Source organism: Lissotriton vulgaris, chromosome 2_1 (genome assembly GCF_964263255.1).
Source record: "Lissotriton vulgaris chromosome 2_1, aLisVul1.2, whole genome shotgun sequence".
In the NCBI taxonomy this organism is placed as follows: domain Eukaryota; kingdom Metazoa; phylum Chordata; class Amphibia; order Caudata; family Salamandridae; genus Lissotriton; species Lissotriton vulgaris.
This window is the reverse complement of record NC_141687.1, coordinates 1980517825-1980538424: the sequence shown is the minus strand read 5'-3', so window position 1 is coordinate 1980538424 and position 20600 is coordinate 1980517825. Positions and strand designations below refer to the sequence as shown.

The 20600-nt window shown below is 47.0% G+C and overlaps 1 protein-coding gene across 1 annotated transcript in view; it reads right to left on the bottom strand.

Moving 5' to 3' along the window:
- Nucleotides 1-20600, bottom strand: part of ELL3 (elongation factor for RNA polymerase II 3) — a 259380-nt gene that overhangs the window by 43282 nt on the left and 195498 nt on the right. Inside the window, exons 6-8 of the mRNA XM_086958187.1 lie at nucleotides 20320-20444; nucleotides 12290-12398; nucleotides 10452-10899 (exon numbers count right to left, since the gene is read on the bottom strand). Of these exons, the coding sequence (XP_086814313.1) occupies nucleotides 10452-10899; nucleotides 12290-12398; nucleotides 20320-20444 (682 nt within the window). The remainder of the gene's footprint in view (nucleotides 1-10451; nucleotides 10900-12289; nucleotides 12399-20319; nucleotides 20445-20600) is intronic.

Here is a 20600-nt window from a genome sequence, read left to right as displayed (position 1 = left end):
CCTGGTCAATGTAATAGACCACACTGCAGCCTTCCGATGCCACTCTTGACGACTGACTGCAGCCTGGTGGCTCCTCGGCCCGCCGAGCATCCCTTTGTAGCCTTTCTTCAGATCTGGATGTCAGGGTTGAGGTCTGGCTGTCAGCGGTGTCTGCTGTTTGCTCCTGGATAGATCCATGGTCTTAGTCTCTGATCCCGGCTCTTGAGTGGTTCCACGCTAATGGTGTCTCTGCACAACACCCGCTTTGTGATGGCGAATGTAGACTTGTATAACCTACTCAGATCCTTAATTCTAGGTATGGCTGCATTGAGAGCTTGAGGTTAGAGGGTCTTTATCTCTGCAATTACGTCCTTCTCTTTCATTTTACCCTCAAAATTCTCAATCAACAGTGTATCAGTTCTGCACCCAATTACTCTATGGAACACTTGCAATGTAAGAGCCCACAGAAAAGGCAGAGTGGGAGACTGGGAACATTCCTTCCGGGCCTGCATCTCAACAGGGGTGGGTGAGAGTTACTTATATCTCAGACCGACTTATTGGAAATACTGCTCGTTTTGGCAGACCTCAGCCCATGGGTGTCCGCAGGGGGGGCAAAGAGGGGCTGTTGCCCCCCCCGCGCACGCCCATGTGCACAAGTGCATCCCAGAGGGTGGCCTGACGCCGGGGCTCATCCTCAGGCAGGACATCATCCAACCGTCCACCTTAATCCCTTTGAGAGGCCTCAGCTCCCTGATGGGGCCGCCTCTCACTCCCCTGTGCACAAGAGCAACCCCACCCCACCCATTATCATTCTGTGTGGGGCTGATTGCCAGATACAGAATGACAATGGGTCAGTCTGGGCTGGCACAGCATGTGGTGGCCTCCTATAGCCTCGGTCCAGGGCAGGGCATTTTGTCACATGGAAGTGCAAATCAATCAATCATACAAATTTGTAAAGCGCGCTACTCACCTGCTAGGGTCTCAAGGTGCTGGGAGGGGGAGGGAGGAGGGGCAGCCTCTACTGATCGAACAACCAGGTTTTGAGTTGTTTCCTGAAGGAGAGGTGGTCCTGGGTCAGCAGTAGGTGGGTGGGGAGGGAGTTCTGTGTCTTGGCCGCCAGGTAGGAGAAGGATCTTCCTCCGGCGGTGGTGGTTCTGCGAATTCGTGGGACGGAGGCGAGGGCGAGGCTGGCCGAGCGTAGCTGGCGGATGGGTGTGTAGAATGTGAGGCGGTTGTTGAGGTATTTGGGGCCCATGTCGTGGAGAGCCTTGTGTGCGTGGGTGCGGAGTCTGAACGTGATCCTCTTGCTGACGGGGAGCCAGTGCAGGTCTCTCAGATGGGCAGAGATGTGGCTGTGATGCGGGATGTCCAGGATGAGTCGTGCCGAGTCGTTCTGTATGCGCTGGAGTCTTTTCTGGAGTTTGGCTGTGGTTCCGGCATAGAGGGTGTTTCCATAGTCCAGACGGCTGGTGACGAGGGCCTGGGTGACTGGTTTCGGTGGGGATCCACCGGAAGATCTTTCGGAGCATGCGCAGGGTGTTGAAGCAGGATGACGAGACGGCGTTGACTTGCTTGGTCATCGTGAGGGAGGAGTCCAGGATGAAGCCCAGGTTGCGTGCGTGGTCCGTTGCCTGGGGGGCGGACCCAGGGCCGGGGGCCACCAGGAGTCGTGCCAGGTGGAGGGGGTTGGTCCCAGGATGCGGACTTCCGTCTTGTCTGAGTTCAGTTTCAGACGGCTGAGCTTCATCCATTCCGCGACGTCTTTCATTCCTTCCTGGAGGCTGGTTCTGGCGGTAGCGGGGTCGTTGGTGAGGGAGAGGATCAGCTGGGTGTCGTCTGCGTAGGAGATGATGTTTAGGTTGTGTTGTCGTGCGTTGGCTGCGAGGGGGCTCTTGTAGACGTTGAAGAGGGTGGGGCTGAGCGAGGATCCTTGCGGAACGCCGCGGATGACTTCGGTGGCCGCGGATCGGAACGGGGGAGGCGGACTCTCAGGGTTCTTCCGGCGAGGAACGAGACGATCCACTCCAAGGCCGATCCTTGGATACCGGTGTTGCTGAGGCTCTGTATCAGGGTGCGGTGGCATACAGTGTTGAAGGCTGCTGAGAGGTCCAGGAGGATGAGGGCAGCAGTTTCCCCGTTGTCGAGCAGGGACCTGATGTCGTCAGTAGCTGCGATGAGTGTAGTCTCGGTGCTGTGCATGGCTCAGAAACCGGACTGCGAGGGGTCGAGGGATCCGTTTGTCTCGAGGAAGGCGCAGAGTTGTTTGTTGACAGTCTTCTTGATGACTTTGGCAGGAAAAGGGAGAAGCGAGATGGGTCGGAAGTTCTTGAGGTCCGTGGGGTCTGCGGTGGGTTTCTTCAGGAGGGCGCTCAGCTCGGCATGTTTCTAGCTCTCCGGGAAGGTGGCGGATGCGAAGGAGCTGTTAATGATGTCCCGGAGTGGAGGTGCGATGATGGAGTCGTTTTTGTTAAAGATGTGGTGTGGACAGGGGTCGGTTGGGGAGCCCGAGTGGATGGTGTTCATCATGCGGGTGGTGTCTTTAGTGCTGACCAGGGTCCAGGTGCAGAGGGTGGTGGTGGTGGGGGGCGTTGGTTCGGTGGTTGGGTGCGTGGTCTGTGCGCCTAAGCTGTTGTGTATGTCGGCGATCTTGCGGTGGAAGAATGAGGCGAGTGAGTCGCAGAGGTCTTGCGAGGGTGAGATGTCGTTGTTGCAGGCGCTGGGGTTGGAGAGCTCTTTAACAATGCTGAAGAGTTCCTTGCTATTGTGGGTGTTGTTGTCCAGTCGTTCTCTGAATGTTGTCCTTTTGGTGGTGCGCCAATGCTGCTGCTAGGTGGGAATCCAGTTAGCCAAAGGAAGGCACTGAAAGAAGTTCAAAGGTAAGGATTATAGTTATAGTATAGCAGCTATTGTTGCTGCTTTTTTATTTTATGCAACTAACAACCATAGACAAAGCCAATAGTTCAGGCTTGTTGTAGGTGTAAAGTTACTTGTTCCAAGTGTAACGTTACTTGTTGTATTATATATCTGGATGCAATGACAGAAGCAACAAAAATACCAGTCGGGCACAGATTTTTAGGTTATGTGTTTTACGCCACGCATTTTATTACATCAAACAACCTTTTAGAGAGACCCCCGTAGTTTCTTCATCCCACTTAACGCTCTGGAAACAACACCATGTCAGTCGTCCCACGTCAAGGCACTGTGCCAAATGCATGACTCATGCCTTCCACTTTTTCAGATTGCCTATGTGCAGGGGCAGGTGAACCCTGCTCCACCCCACCCCTTGCTTTAGGAACCACAGCAAGGGTGGAGTTCTTGATAGGTCTCATAATTAATGTGAAAAGGTGAGTGAGTAAGTAAGTGAGGGGATGGGTGGATGGATGGCTGGATAGATGAGTGAAATGATGGATGGATGAGTGAAAGGGTGGATTGACGGGCGAGTGAATGGGTGGATGGATGAGTGAAAAGATTGACGGATTGATGAATTAATAAGTGAAAGGGTGAATGGATGGACGGATAAGTGAAAGGGTGGACGTAAGGCTGGATGTGTGAGTTAAAGGGCGGGTAGCTGGACAAAAAAATGGATGAGTGAAGGAGTGAAAGGGTGGATGGATGAGTGAAAGGATGGATGAATGATAGGTTCAATGGATGGATTCATGAGTCGATGAGAAGATGGATGGGTGGGTGGGTGGATGAAACGATGGATCGCTATGTGAAAGGGGAATTGAAAGAGGAAGGGGGATGGGTAAATGGATGACTGAACGGGTGAATGGCTGGATGGATGAGTGAATGGGTGAAAGGGTAGATTGATGGATGAGTAAAAGGGTGGATTGAGGGATATATAAGAGAAATGATGGATGGAAGGAAACGTGATGGGTAGGTTTGTAAATGGATGAATATGGACATTGTTGGGCACACAGATGGAAGGACAGAATGAATGGTGAAAGACTGAATGATGGATGAAAGTAAGATTACACATTGTAAGCCCCATTATCTTAAGCAACATTTCCTATACATTGACTTTCCCATTTATATGAGTAATTGTCTCTTTATAATATGTGTGTGTTGTAACACACTCCAAAACTCTGCCCCTCATACTTGGGATGAGTAGCACTATAGAAGAAATTAAATACACATGAGAGAGGCTATGTGAAGATGAGGGGCGCCATGGGCGCCATTGGAGGGTGGTATCAAGGGAAGACTGGCCGGACCGGGCATCAGGTGTTTTCTCTGGGAGCTGGAAAGGTGGGGGAGGTTTTGTTTGCACATTTGCTTAACGCTGCGCATATACTGACAAACCATGAAGTGCACAATTGTCTCAAACTAATATAAACGTATTTTCCCTTGTACTTTAGTGGTTGTCTATTTACTTACTTACATCAGAGAAGGTTGCGCAATAGTTTATGTCTGTAAACCTTACCTTTTGTCCTGAATTTTGACCCTTTGTCCTGAAATTTTACACTCACTGTCCTGAATTTGCTCCCCATGCCAGTTGGCTGGGAAATCTGCCTGTAGCGTTCAGCTTTTGGGATGCCAGTGGGGTAATTTTAGGGTTCAGGGTGGGTATGGGTTTTGGGGTGGCAGTGATAATTTTAGGGTTCAAGGTGGGTATGAGTTTTGGGGTGCCAGGGGCAATTTTAGGGTTCAGGGCGGGTATGGGTTTTGGGGTGCCAGGGGAAATGTTAGGGTTCAGGGTGGATATGGGTTTTGGGGTGCCAGGGGTCATTTTAGGGTTCAGGGTGGGTATGGGCTTTGGGTTGCAAGGGGGGACATTTTAGGGTTCAGGGCGAGTATGGGTTTTGGGGTGCAAGGGGGACAATTTTAGGGGTCAGGGCGGGTATGGGTTATGGGTTTACGGGTGCCAGGAGGCTAATTTTAGGGATCAGGGAATGTATGAGTTTTAAGGGGCCCAGGGGGGTAATATCAGGGTTCATAAGTGCGCTCTAATTGTTGTCCAGTTTCAAATGCAGAATTCACCACTTTTATTTTCTCAGCTTGGCCTGAGCGTCACCCGATCTTGATTGTCTGCCATTTTAGCCCCACCCCATTGATTAACATTAGCCACCCCCCTTCGTTTGCCAGGTTAGCCCCTATGGAAAAAAATCTGCGGATGCCCATGCCTCAGCCCCCTCTGTAAGAAGCTCATCATGCTGTGGGACTCTGAAGCCACAATCAGTGTCTTGCATTGGGACTTGATTAAGATGTTTTCTCTTGCTCTTCAAGAAGAGAGGGGAGTTTTCCTCAAAGTAAGGCTGAAATGTTCAAAAAAGCATTGGCAAAGCAGACAGGTCTGAGCAGGGCAGGCTAATGTGATGGTCAATTTTTGGTTTATTATTTTACCCATGTACAACTCCAAAATAAAGAAACAAACACGCTGCTGCCTGAACACAGCAGCCATATACTTGCAATACACGTTTTAAATGTAAAAATAAATGACCCATCAGTTATAATTTTAATAAAACAGTACAGGTGCTGGTGGTGCCTCCTAGCAAGCGCATGTTCTTAGGAAAAGAATAGAAACCATGCTCTGAATGTAAAGATGTTCCTTGGCCAGCCCTAAAAAGCCAGCGCCTCAAAATAATGACACGTCCTAGTGCTGCTGCTTAACTTGGGCAAAAACGAAGCAAATTGGCTTTTACCCAGGACCGCACAGTTTAAGACCTCCCAATGGTTTTGTAAAAAGAGCAGCTGCATGGTTAGGTTTATAATCCAGTTGCTTTCTGCTTGGGCCACCAGCAGTTGGCGCGCCGCTTTGGCAACCGACGAGCTCCTGCATGCTGCCAACGATGCGAGCACAGGAGGTGTGTGGATGGGCATACCTTTGATGTCTGTCTGTTGACTGGGTTGCAACAGATCCTAAGTGGTGCATATAAAGTCTACCTGCACCATGGTGTTCCTATTACACGTGTTCTGTCTGGTAAGGAGGCTGCTGCGTCCCGCTACATTAAGGGCTGCTAGGGTTACGCCCGTCGGTGTACAGAGGAGCTACAGCCAGTCTCCCTCAGGGAGGCATCTGATCTCACCTTGGCTTTGAAAGAACACCAACTCCTAACAGCTTCTCCTTGAATGCAGCATGAGGCCACTAATTTTCAGCTTCAGAAGCCTCCCGCCAGCATGAGCATCAGATCTTATGTTATATCCCTCAGCCACAGAAGTCTTGGGATGCTGCACACTACACCAGATCACATCCTGGGCTGAACTACTACTGGCTCCCTTGGCACAACCCCATGGCCTCTCTTGCATGATTGAAATACTCAAGCTAGCGCACTGCAGACTGAAGTACTCAAGCTAGCACGCTGGGCACTGCAGACTGTAGTACTAAAGTTAGCACGCTGTGCACTGCAGGCTGAAGTGCTCAAGCTAGCACGCTGCGAGCTGCAGACTGAAGTACTCATGCTAGCACACTGCGAGCTGCAGACTGAAGTACTCATGCTAGCACTCTGCCCTCTGCAGACTGAAGTACTCAAGCTAGCACGCTGCGAGCTGCAGACTGAAGTACTCATGCTAGCACGCTGTGAGCTGCAGACTGAAGTACTCATGCTAGCACGCTGCGAGCAGCAGACTGAAGTACACATGCTAGCACGGTGCGAGCAGCAGACTGAAGTACTCATGCTAGCACTCGGCCCTCTGCAGACTGAAGTACTCATGCTAGCACTCTGCCCTCTGCAGACTGAAGTACTCAAGCTAGCACGCCGCGAGCTGCAGACTGAATTACTCATGCTAGCACGCTGCGAGCAGCAGACTGAAGTACTCATGCTAGCACTCTGCAGACTGAAGTACTCATGTTAGCACGCTGCGAGCTGCAGACTGAAGTACTCATGCTAGCACACTGCGAGCTGCAGACTGAAGTACTCATGCTAGCACTCTGCCCTCTGCAGACTGAAGTACTCAAGCTAGCACGCTGCGAGCTGCAGACTGAAGTACTCATGCTAGCACTCTGCCCTCTGCAGACTGAAGTACTCAAGCTAGCACGCCGCGAGCTGCAGACTGAAGTACTCATGCTAGCACGCTGCGAGCAGCAGACTGAAGTACACATGCTAGCACGGTGCGAGCTGCAGACTGAAGTACTCATGCGAACATGCTGCAGACTGAAGTACTCATGCTAGCACTCTGCCCTCTGCAGACTGAAGTACTCAAGCTAGCACGCTGCAGACTGAAGTACTCAAGCTAGCACGCTGCAGACTGAAGTACTCATGCTAGCACGCTGTGAGCAGCAGACTGAAGTACACATGCTAGCACGGTGCGAGCTGCAGACTGAAGTACTCATGCTAACATGCTGCGAGCTGCAGACTGAAGTACTCATGCTAGCACTCTGCCCTCTGCAGACTGAAGTACTCAAGCTAGCACGCTGTGCACTGCAGACTGAAGTACTCATGCTAGCACGCTGCGAGCTGCAGACTGAAGTACTCATGCTAGCACACTGCAGACTGAAGTACTCAAGCTAGCACGCTGTGCACTGCAGACTGAAGTACTCAAGCTAGCATGCTGCAGACTGAAGTACTCAACCTAGCACGCTGCTCTCTGCAGACGGTAGGGAGGATTAATAAGCACATTGTTACAGAGGGCTACTTGTACCCTACTACATAGGCCTGTTAAGCGTATTGCATTATATAGCTATTCCATATGCTCCTGCACGGGCTTGCGATGTACCCGGGTGTATGTGCGCATGGCTAAACTCTCCCTCACTTTAAGAAGAGAACTTCTTTCTGGTTTCTAGAGTTTGGCTTTGGGATCACCTCCCCGTCGAGCTCAAGTAAGGTAAATAGTGTCATTCAAATTAAAATGAGACTGAAAACCTACTCATTTTAACTTATCGCCCTCTGGTCCGTGATGCTACAAAGCTCAGATACTTATGGCTTAAGGGCACCATATGAATGAGAACTGACTTTAAAAAGCACAAGGTCTTATGTACCATGCTACACAGATCGGTTATACACATTCCCGCCAAGAGCAGTGAGACCTTTGTTTCCATAACTTATGCCTGGCAGATTGATACTGTAAAATCTGCAGAATGAGGCAAAAAGTCAAACGACTTTCACAGATCAGTGAGTGTGGCCCAATGTCACCCAGGGGCAGCCTGCTGACACAGGCCATCATATAGGGAACTTTAAAGAAGATGAGGAGGGTGATGTCAGCATAAACCAATTAGTCAGGCTTTGCAGAAAAACGAAAAACACCATTGTAATTTCCGGATAACAAGCAATGTATGACTGGAATGGGAAAAGATGTCGGGTGAGCCTGGAAGTAATGAAACGTACCTGGGGAAGATGAGGGTTGGAAATCCCTGACCTTGAGCTTTATTATTTTGCGTCCCAATTACAGCACGCAGTGGCATGGCTTGATACGGACCCATCGTGGGAACGATCACTCCTGGCTGATACGTACGGGGATCAGCAGTTGGGTGCGCTTCTTTGGCTTGCGAAGGTGCGACAGGTCCGGTGCCCTCCATTGGGCTGACTACTGGCTGCCATCTGGGATAGGGTGGTTAGACGGCTTCTACGGGTGCGACTGTTTGCCCCAGAAGCAGATTTTTGGTTGATGCCACCTTTCACGCACCTTGACCGGGTCATGTCTACCGATAAATGGAAAGCGGGAGGTTGTCTTATGTTAGCGGACTTGTACCCTGACCAACGGTTCATCACGTACCAAGAAGCAGTAGACACTTTCGAGCTGGGCCCGGGACAATTCTTGCAATATGCCAAGATAGCAGCAAAGGCACGACATCTGTGGCCCACATTCCCGGACGCCCCTGACCACTCAGACACCTTAGTCACACTGATAGCGATGGCGGGAGGGCGGAAACTGGTCACTCACCTGTACAGGGCACTTCGGGTGGAAAGACAATGTACACCTCTTACACTAGAAAATAGGTGGCGGGAGGTGAGCCCCCAAGAGAACACACCACGGGACTGGGAGAAAATCCATGAGGGGGCCGTAAAGAAGGGGTTTCCAATAGATTCAAACTGATACAATATAATATGGTCCACATAACTTACCTCTCACCCAAAAGCCTCCATGTTATAGATAGCTCGAGAAATCCAAGGTGCCCCAGATGCCATTACGAACAGGCAGATTTCCCACATTTGGTTGGGCGTGCACAATCATACAGACATACTGGACAGCCATCCTAGAGGACCTGTATAGAATAACGGTATGGAGGGTGGCCTGGAGTTGCGTACATGTCTCCTGGGACTGATTACCCGGGACCCGAAATGTAAAACTAGCAGAAAGTTCCTGGTGTTGGGACTTGTTATAGCCACAAGACGGATAGCGATTCATTGGCTGACACAAGCTGGGCCGATGATAGCGAACTGGAAAGCTGATCTGAGGGAGTGGGCATTAGAAGAGGAGGGACACATGCGCGGCACAAGGAGAGATGCCAAACTCCCGGAGGTATTACAGGCATGTGGGTTAATGATCCAGGAGATAGGGAGGAACTCCCCAGATTCTACGCAGACAGTGTCATCCGCAGTTAGCCACGAGGGGACTGCATGCCCCAGGCGGGAGTAGAAACGGGAGGTCACTCCTGATTGACAAAGTGTTAGAGAATCCTTTGGGTAGGTGGGCCCAGTACGGGGAGGGGGTTGGGAGGGTGGGGGATTCTAGTTATCAGTTTGTACGGTTGATGTAGCCAATGTTTGTACAAATTGCTGGTTTGATATAAGCTTCCACTGCAACTCAACTTTGACTACCTGTTGCTCTACAGGGATTGTAAGACCCACTGTTCAGAGTTGTCTGTAAAGTATTGCTGTCTTAGCATGTGCAGTGAACTATGAAAAACCACAATAAAGAAAAAAAAAAAAACAAGCAATGTATGACATGCACATGTAAGGAGCCACTGGTGCGGATCTGGGGGTCAGGAACTCGGGTGCCCTGCCTCGGGTCCTCGCTCACTCCTTACGACTCATACATTGACAGTAAAATAAAGAAGGTGTCTCACTCAAGTCAATCCTTGTTTAGATCGCTTCCCTCTGGTTATGCATTTGCAACCACTCTCAAGAGCGCATTTGAAGACGGGAAACCTTTCTTGTCACAGCAAAGGTTTGATTAGACAAAACAACTTGATACATAAAATACCAGTTTTATGTAGCACTGTCTGGCGAAAAGAAAGCCACATAGGATTTGCAATGATTACGTAAGAGATTATGATGACCAAGTGTTTAAGGGCGACCATACCGCCTGCCCCCAACTTAAGGGACAACTGCATCATTTTATGTTAAAGTCACAAGCATGAAAAAAAAGTGGTGACAGCCTATAAACTAATCGCACACAGTGGAACTTAAAAATCTCACCCTACATGCTTGTAAAGCATGGCAACTGGCAAAACCAGGGACAGAAGCAATGGCAAAAGGAAATAACTCAGAAGGACAACTGAACAATACATCGGTGAGAAGTAGATTCACAGAGAACAACTACATTCCAAATACATAAATAGAATCGCTCAAATCTCTGGTAGTGGAGGGGTTCATTACCTTCAGGGTAGGAGAGACAGCGCTCCAGCCTAAGGGCTTCCTCCTCCCAGTCATCCTCCTCTTCCTCCTCGTCGGTGCTTTCTTGTTCCAGCCCTTCCTCTTTGTGCCTCTTTGGTTTTTTGTTTGACGGACGGTCCTCTTCCACCATTCCCTGCCCTGGTGGGCTTGGGGTCCCCGCGTGCTCGGTAGTGGTTTCGCAGTGTTTTTCAAGGTCTTCGCCCTTTAAACAGTGGTCCATTGGCTCCGGACATCGGTGGCTTTTTTTTAAGTAGGCATTGTGGCTTTCGGGCACACACCCTGGAGTTCTTGGAATGTCCCTTCCAGGGCTAGTGCTGGATATGTTTGACGCTTTTGGCTGTCTGTCCGGAGGCAACCGCTTCAACGAGTCTGACTCTTTCAATTTTTTGCTAGCCTGTCTCTCCGCACTCTCTGATGGCGCTGAACGTTTCTGGAGCCAACAACGAAAAACAAAAATTATTCACAACTTAAAATTTTTAAATTTAACACAGTCATAATAGCTTATTCTTAGAAAATCTGCATAAGAAGTGCACAAGGTTGTTTACAAACGCTTTTTAAATTCTTGTTAAGGGGAGGAAAATGTTGACAGAATGTAGAAGAGTAATTGATTGAAATTCTTAGGCTTTGCTGTCTTGTGTTTCGTGTCTAACCACACCACGATTTAATTATTATAATTGTATGAATGAGTAGGACTGCTTGGCTTAGAATTTGTAGTCTTCAGGATATCATTTTATAGATGTGTCATGCAACATAAAAAAAAACGAAATTGCAAATAAACTTTTCATTGTGAATTAATTCATCACAAAAGGAAATCATCTTATTACAAACTGAATAAGAAACATTTAAACTATCATTAATGATGATGTCTTTGAAAAGATAACCTGAATATCCATGTTTGTAAAGTGGAGAAAGGATTTCAACCTAAGTGAACACACTGGACAAAACAATCCATACGTCCCCAGAACTGGCTTCTTCGTGAGAGCATCCTGGTAACCTGACAAGGGCCTGACTGAGGGACAAAAGACAAAGACTTTAAGTCTCATTAGGACAAGGCACCATGCTGGAACAGCTTTCTTTTTAGTTTTTATGTCAAAGCCCACTGATTGGGGCTCTGTAACATGCTGCCTAATGTGCCCTAAGAGTTGGCTTGGTTCTGCTTATGACATATCTAACCCAGGAGACCACTGTTGCCTGAACTCAAACAAAAAAACAGGTCTTACACTTCTAGAGTGAGGAGTGCTTTTTATATTATGTAAGGAATTGTGCATTTCTACTGAACAGCACATGTTAATCTTGTTTTCAAAGGTAGGCTGCATATAGCATAAAGGTGGTAAATATTTGTAACAACCACAGATCCAACATTATTGAAAACTTTAAGCTCGCTGCAACTCATATATCAAATGTCACTTTGATATAAATTCTCAGTGGGGAGCATCCTTACAATATTTTCTCTTTTGCATCTTCCAAGCATGGTCTGCCTTTATTTCTTGCTTCCTGTCTTGTCTTTCAGACTACTAATGCTCGTTACCAGACTACCCGTTCTAGTCAGAGCCCACAGGCCATCAAAATCTAGAGTAGAGTAGGTGGTTGAGTGCACTACTTAAGAGCAGCCGGACAAGCTGTTGAGAGAGCCATGGTTCTCCATCTTGTTTTGTGCCACACAGATGCCACTGTGCCCTAACACTGCTAAGCACCAGGGGTGTTTTGAAGCAAAAAGACCACACCTTTTTCTGGAACGCTTCCGCGACTTCCGCAAGGCTCGGGGTTTCTGCAACAGGGATTTGAAAATGTTCACGTCACGCAACAGAAATAACGTTTACCGCTTCAGAAGGCTTCCTTGCGGTGCTCAGATTCGGCGCTATCTCCGTCTCCTTCCGCAAAAGGTTCGAGGGTTGGAGAGGCCGCGCGGAGGCACCACCGGACTGTCTCCTGCAGGAATAAGAGCAGAGGGGGCTTGAAGCGGAACAGAGAGGCAGGCAGGTTGATCATTCATGTGTTCTCATTAACATAAACCACCTTGATTAGAGCAGAAGGGGCTCAGGATATTTATGCATGGGTGCTAGCGGAGAAGTACCAGGTGGAGATTCAAAATGCGAGTATATCAGATAAACAAAATGTTTTATCTTTTTAAATTAATGAAGCAGCACACCTCTTGAAACTTCTCAGCAAGCAGTTGGGCGACTGCGCTGCCTGCAGACATTAAAGGATTGAGAAAGAAATGGTCCTAAATGTGCGAGGCCTTCGCACTGATGGAAGCATGCCATTTTTAAGTCTGCCAGAGAGAGTGCTTAGGTGGCTCACCATACTTCCGTTTAATAAAATAAACATATATACAAATATTATATATATACACACACACACACACACACACATATAAATACATACACACACTCTGTTCTTAAATAAAACAAAAAAATGGCAACTTGCCAAGAAGCTGCCTTATCGCAGTGAAATCTGCTCAAAGTGCTAAAGCGGGACCCAGCACTGCAGGAATTGCTCATGATCCATTTACTTACAAAACATTCACAGCCAGAAGGAAGACAACGCATTTGGGCTGATCACACAACCTTGGTCAGGTTGGTTGCCATTGCACACATGAAATCTATAAAACAGCTATTTTCACATCACATGAAATCATGTCAGCTAATGAGCATATATAAAAGCTTCCGGGTTTCCCTCTTCAACCATTGGGCAGTTCAAGTGTTATTGACTTTTTGCTTCTACCCAGCACAGCATAGGTCAATGGTAAGCCCACTTCAGCCATAGGGCCTCCTCACTGTGGGCGACAGCACTCTTCATTTAAGAGCCATCCAATCTTTGCCTCAATTTCATGTTTCATTTATCTTTGTGATGGGTCATTTTGATTTTATTGTTTTTTCCAAACACATAACACACCATCTTTAAAAGGTGGCATTTTTGCTATCTATTACTTTTAAACTTTCAATGACCATTGCATATGTTTGCAAAAATGTATAAAAAAGAATTAGATGAATACAATTATTGTAGAATTGCCAAGCCAAGGCATATTGGGTTTGCAGGTGCTGGTTAAACATACCCTGAAATGGGTGGGGGGTAGTTGAGTCCATGAACCCACCCAGCCCTAACCTAGATTCCAGCTGAAAAGGCTGCTTTTTAGCGAGCCTGTTACTAACTTCTTCATCGGTCAAACCTTGAGTTTTCCAGCGACACTGCTGTTATATGTGGGTGATATTTTAAGTGGACAACCCTCTTTAGCTGCGTTTCACGTGCCAGCAGCAGCAGCTGTGTGTTTCAGTGAGTGCATGGTATAAGCCTTGTAGACTTAGGCTATGCACCGAGTTCATAGCCCCAGATACAGGAGGCTGAAGGATTAAACTCAAGAGGCCACTCGCATTGATGCCAAGTTCTCAAGAAAGTCAAGATCCGCCTCGTGCTTTAAATCATTCTGCACACCCTCCCCTGGACGAGAGCACTGGGTGTGGGTGCACCTGAAACCGCAGACTGCTGAGCACGGGATGAGGTGGAGGTAGAGAGCAAGGTCCGTACCAAACTAGCACACAAGTATTGCAAAAGTACTGCTTAGTGACACGTCGGTGGCCTTTTCCAGCGTTTTCATTGGATGAGCGGTGCTCAAGACTAAAGTGTAGTCAAGCTATAGTACGATGGTGGCTTGTGGAGAGCGCCTTTCTACGGAAGCCGGAGTGCCCCCTGCTTGCACCCTACTCGAGGTAAAGGACTGGTGTCACTTTCAGGCCATGAACCTCCAGTGTACCCAAAGGCAGAAACGTGCTCCCTTTGGCCAACTGCGGCTTCTCTTCAGAGAAGGGCCATCGGCAGGGCTGGGCTGCAGTTTTATTAATAAATGCAGATTCATGCTGCACCCTGAAACTTTACACTGCTGTTGATAATAAAAAAATAAAAACATTGAGTCAACCATGCTTTCAAAAGCCTGCCTTCGTAGTTAGGTGATCAGAGGATCAAAGAGAAAGCAAAAACAACAAATGCACAAGAGAGAACAACAAAAAAGAAGAAAAACTAGGAACAAAGAGAGACAAAAAATAAAGAGAGACAGCCCTAAAATCCAGAAAGAAAACAAGCATTGGAAATGCCAAACGGTCTGGCTTGAATGCACTGCACAGTGCTCTCCCACGAAAACACAATTTTTCTTGCTATCGCGAGGACACACCTATCATCCTGCACTTACACAGACAAACTGCTCATCCTGCATTCACATGGCTCAACCCACGCCTACAGCGGCCCTCATACAGGCGGATTTCCCACCTTGCACTCACACAGACACACTGCTCAGCTTCCACTCAGACAGGTCTTGGTTTTAATAAAAATCAGTTGACTTTAATATAAAGTTCTGCATTTTTGTCAATTGCAGCCCCGATGAAGATCAATGTGTCTGTGTGAAACACATTGGCTATATTGTATTAAATAAATTAGAAGGAAAATAAAGAGTTGGATTATATCACCACTGGTTCAAGACGTGTTCACCTTTCATTTCTGGACTCATGAATTAGTTGCCCCTACTTTTGTTGTATTTTCTAAAATAGTGGGTTGTTGGACAGCTAACTCAAGGAGGTGAACCATTGTGCTGAATGAAATGAAACAGGAGCTTACTGGTGGTACGGTGGTTAATTTCTCAGCTGTCTGGTACTCACACAGATCACCTCGTACTCACATGGGTACACCTCTCTCACCGTGCAGTGACATGACCCTGCACTCACAAGGGCAGACTGCGCACATTGTGCTCACAAAGGCAGACAGTTTCCCTTGCGCTTTGACAGGCAGACTGCTGAGCTTGCACTCACACTGGCAGGCTGCGTACCTTCTTCCAGAACTCTTACGGGTGCACCACTCCAATCAGACATTCACACACCTCACACAATGATCAAGATAGCTGACAGTCATGAGTGAACACCAGAGAGTGTAGGATCTTCTGGAACTAGCCGGGTCTCCCTACCACCACTTTTACAAGCGGAACACTTATGAATGACACTCACCCCTAGCAGGGAGAAATGGGAAACGCACCGTGGGAACTCCCAAAACTCGCAACCGGTTAGCAAGAATGGGGCCCAGAGGATATCCAACCGCCAGAGTCTAGACACCCAGAGAGCCAAGCCATCAAAAAAGGCAGTGTTCCTCAGAGCCTCATACCATCAAGTTTTATAGAATACTTTAACTCAGTGCCCAGTGAAATAAGATTTAAAGTCTAAAAGTAAAAAATGACATTTGCATAGCACACTTTTAGACACAGTTAGTCTATAGAGGCAGCTCTAAACCTCCCGTTTACCTTTTTATATTTTTATACCTAGCGGAAAAATATTCTGGTACAAATCTCAATACCAGACGTGTGACAGAGTTCCAAAAGATACATTCTGTGCCATCAATCAAAGTCGCCCCATATTAGGCTGGGGCTTAAGTGTTACCTACTTCACCCACACAACCTGGCGATTCAAGGGTCTTTGAGATGGGATTATAGCTTTCCCTATTCCCTGCCAAACGGGGAAAAAGTAGGAATAGTTTCACTTCTCTCCTTGGTCGCTATTGCAGGTAGGGCAGTGAGTGCTAGCTTGCTTTGCATTTCCATGGTGGTTTGTGGCCTCCAGCAGCCATACAAATAGCAGGCATCGTTTTTACACAGAGAGTACATCTTGCAACCAAAAATAATTATATTTAACTTTGATTCCTGGCCTATCTATAGTGTTATCATTCTACATGCATAGTCCATTCTATAGTCCCTATAGTATAGGACAATTCGCCACCCTGCACACAGAAACCCTCCACTGCACTCACAGACCAGAAAGCACTAATATGACTCACTGTACTGACACTCAAAAGTCACCCAGTAACAAAAATACCACTACGCCTTCTGCCAAGAACCAATCAAAGAACAGGATCCCTTCTCTACCGCTAAACCCGAAATCATCATCTACTGCCCTTAATGCAGTTGAGTCAAAGCATAACCACTTGTGCACCATCCACCAATTCCATGCAACACCCACTACTGTTGCCCTATACTGGAAAAAACAATATTAAAAATCCACACCAAGGCCACCGTATCAAATCTCGCCAAAAGACAATGTTGTTAAGCCCATCAAAATCCTTCAAAAGTAAAGAACAATGCTTACTTGTGGAATAAATGCATTAAGCAAACAACAAATGTACCTTGACAGTCACTGATTTATATAAAAAATGATTAGTGACAATAGCCATAGAACATACAGGAATACATGCAAAAAGAACAATTAATAGATAGAATGTATAACAATGTCATACAGTCACCCCAGTACAGAGATCTGGGCCTAAATCCATCGTTTTTGTGCTCACCATGCCATTCTAGTTTGGACCCCCCCAGCCATATGCAAATCAGTCTTGACCCTGCGCACAATGGGAAGAGTCTAACCCAAACTGCCATGCCAGGTCCTCCCTGGATCAGAAACAAGCATCCTAGGACCGGTTTCAGGCTTTCAGCCCTCATCAGCCAGGATAGCTTGACTCCAGTTGCATGGAGATCACGGGACTCGCATCTGAGCAGACCCGTCCCACTCGGGGTGACAAATGCAAAAAGAACAATTGATGGACAGAATGCAGAACAATGTCATACAATCAACCCAGTACAGAGATCTGGGCCTACATCCATCTTTGTTTTTTCTTTGTTTTTTTAGAGTGGACCTGGCTTGGCAGTTCGGGCTGGACTGTTCCCATGAGGCACGGGGTCAAGACTGATTTGCATATGGCCAGGTCTAAACTGGGGTGGTATGGTGAGCAAAAAAGAATGATGGATTTAACCCAGATCTCTTGACTGGGGGTGAATGTTTAGATTTGTTCTGCATTCCGTCCATCAATTGTGTGTCCTATACTTGAATACATAACATTTAATTCATCAGTATCATGCTCAGAGCCCAAGTCATCACAACGAGCTTAAGAATTTAAGAAAACATAATGGTGTGTATAATACTGAAAGGTAATGGGCCATATGATTATTATCAGGGACACTGGAATTATGGGGCAGAAGATGGCCAAATTATGATGCAGGTTTGAGAAAATTATTTGGCACGAAATGGCAAATTATGCGGCATAATGCAACACTTTCTGTGATAGTATTACTTCATTTTCAACACTTGCTAATACCGTCTGATAGGCAACAAAGGCTACCAATCAAGGTTCTCAAATGGTCTTCCACTGCATAGCAACACGTGTTGCTGCGTTTTTAGTAACTTTTGAGCTGGAAACTATTTTTTTTCTAAATCTGCAGATTAGGCAGCAAATGATGGATTTCATGGCAAATGCAGCTAATCTATAATTATGCTAAAAACCCCACGTCCGCCAAATCGCTTAATTCCCGTGGCCCTGATTATTTTGTAGTTGTTTGTACAGATTGAATCTTAAATATCCCAAGGGTTATAAAGTTAATTCAAGTAAGGTCCAATTTCCCAAAAAGGTTATCAGCGTTTCGGTCCATAGAAGTTTAAAGGGTCATCATCAGAGCAGGAGATTAAATAGCACAAACAATAGTCCGTGTATATATTTGGAAGTGAGGTTTGTCCGAAAGTAGGTACACATCAGTATGGAGGATTATTAAGTGTATAGCCATGAGAAAATTAGGCGAATTAGTGCACCCAGAGGGCCCTTACGAAGAAGGAATGGAAGTTACTTATAGGAATAACAATAAACCCAAGGTTGCTGTTCAGTTATAGTGTCAGAAGATTGCCTATAAAAAAATCATCTGTGAGTTTCAGGAAAAAAATGAACAAAATAAAGAAAATAGTTGCATATGTTTGATCACTTGAGCACTGAGCACCGTAATGATGAATTACATGTTATATATTAAAGTCTGTTTTAAGGCTCTTGTTACTAATTAACTTTCTTCATCTTCCTACTTGAATTCATGTTGATAATTCATATGAATACTGGTCACGGTTCATTTGTTGTGTGCTTAATTTAATGATTCCACACGGAACCATTGTTTATTACTTCCTTGATCGTCCCTGGTTCCAGGTGATCAACAGGCAGCCACTGTTCTTTAATTATCTAAAAAATCTCGGAACAAACATGTTAATTACGGGTTAATGACACTTTTGTGGCATAATCGTCAGTGCTTGGTCCTGTAGATCCATAGGTCGTATGCTCTAAAAGGCATGCAGGGGTTTGAAGGAGGGTGCCTCATGCGCTGGGCAGATGAGCTGTATGCAAGCAGCATGTGTTGCAAGTGTGTTGCTTACATGGATTCTGCTCCAAGAAGAGGGGGGATGAGGGGTGATTTCTGCAACAGCCTTCTGCAACCAGCCTGATTTCAAATGGCCAAAGAGCAGCTTCAGCCCTCCTCACGGATAATCATGCGACACGTAATATGGCAGAGCGGCATCCACCAAGTAAGGAGCAAGCAGACCAAGGGGATGAAGCGGATGCATGTGCCACAGCCCTTGTGTTGCGCTTCTTACCACTGCCCCTTGGTTTGAGGTGATGGTGTAAGAGGTCTCTGGTAGGCCAGAGTGAAAGGGGGTGTACGTAAGGGGATGGAATAGCTCTGAGGGACTAGGGCAAAGCTCATTCCTCAGCATGCGTCTGCCTCGTATCAGGCAGTGACCCCATATGTGTAGTGTACAAGGGAGGTGGGCTTGTGAATCCGGGCGTAGTTCAGGAGTGTAATACGTGTATATTTGGGCACCAGCTCACTGCTCTGGTCCCCAAGTAGGCCAGCACTTCCTCTGGCCAAAAGGTTGTATCTCCAGTGGCACTGCAGCTGCCATAATGGCTCGGCAAGTGGGAGGGCTGTGGCATTTTAGCAAGTCAGCTCCTCCTTTCACTGGAAGGGTAGGCCTTCAGAGCCACTGCCATGATGATGGCTCCACAGGGAGGAGCAGGGGAGCCAGGGGGAAGATACAGCGCTGTGGGAGGAGGTAGTGGAGCAGCGAGTGATAAAAGGCGGAGCGCTACACAGGTTTACGAAATAGTGCATACCTGTGCACTATCGCTGCTTGGTCCAGGAACACACACAAAGTGCAGGCCGCCACTTCATCATGTTTGAATGCGGCAGCCATGTTATATGAAGGGAAATCCCTCTTCAGAAAATAGTGTACACATCTCTCTTCCAGATGTTATCACTCAGCACCAATTACATGTTAAATCTCTAACCTGGGACTTAAATGAAGTATGAAAATGTGATCCAGGAAGATACTGAAAACACATCAACGCTGTTTAAAACGCATTGAGGGCAAATACACCCCTCCAGCTGCTTCACACCTAGTCTCATTATCCCACAAAGGGGCCCAATAATAAACCTTCGCACTGCTCTCTTGGACAGAGTAACCTTTGAGAGACCCCGACAAGGTGAGTTCCTAAAACAGTCCATCTGCCGACCCCGCTGTATGTTTTAAGTAGCATAGGGCATAGAGTACCCACTCAAAGGAAAACCTTGCTTTTGGGAGACCATGCACTGCTATTCCCTCAATTGTGATAAATTCATAAATAAATAAAACGATAGAACAACAGATGCTCCAGTAGCCTATTTATGTTGATAGCTTTCAAGGCCTGGTGGTAAGGCTAATCATAACTGAAAAGTTAATCAGTTTGTCCAATTCAATCGATCTCATGAAATACTTTGGAAAATGTATTCCAATCCCAAAATCTATTTGGCAGAATAAGGCAAGTGCACAACAAAGTAGCTTCCCTGGCCTCCTTCTTCTGCCCGCCTTGGGGTTGAACTGAGCTATATACCCCGCCATTCTAGACAGCAAAGGGCATAGCATTGTGGCCAGTGGGTGAAAAGGACTTATATGATGCTAAAAAGAACCTTCCCAAATAAAAATATACACAACTGCTTCCAGGCAGGACAAAGCTAGTTCCCATCCTGCGGACACACCTGAGAAGAACCCGCGCAATGTGCTGCTTCTCCTCAATCGAGTATCCAGTCCAGTCTTTCTGCACCTGGTGGAAGAGCTCCTCCTCCAGATAATAGCTGTTGTCCTTGGGGTTCAGTCTTCCAACCTGAAAGGAGACACAAGATCATCAAAGGTTGATTTGAAAAATGAGATAGAAAGATATATGTGAGCGCAAGTGTGATTGTGATAGAGAGTGTGACTGCATGTGTGTCTGCTCATGGCGCACGTCTTGTAATCATATTCCAAGGAGGGAGTGAGAAGT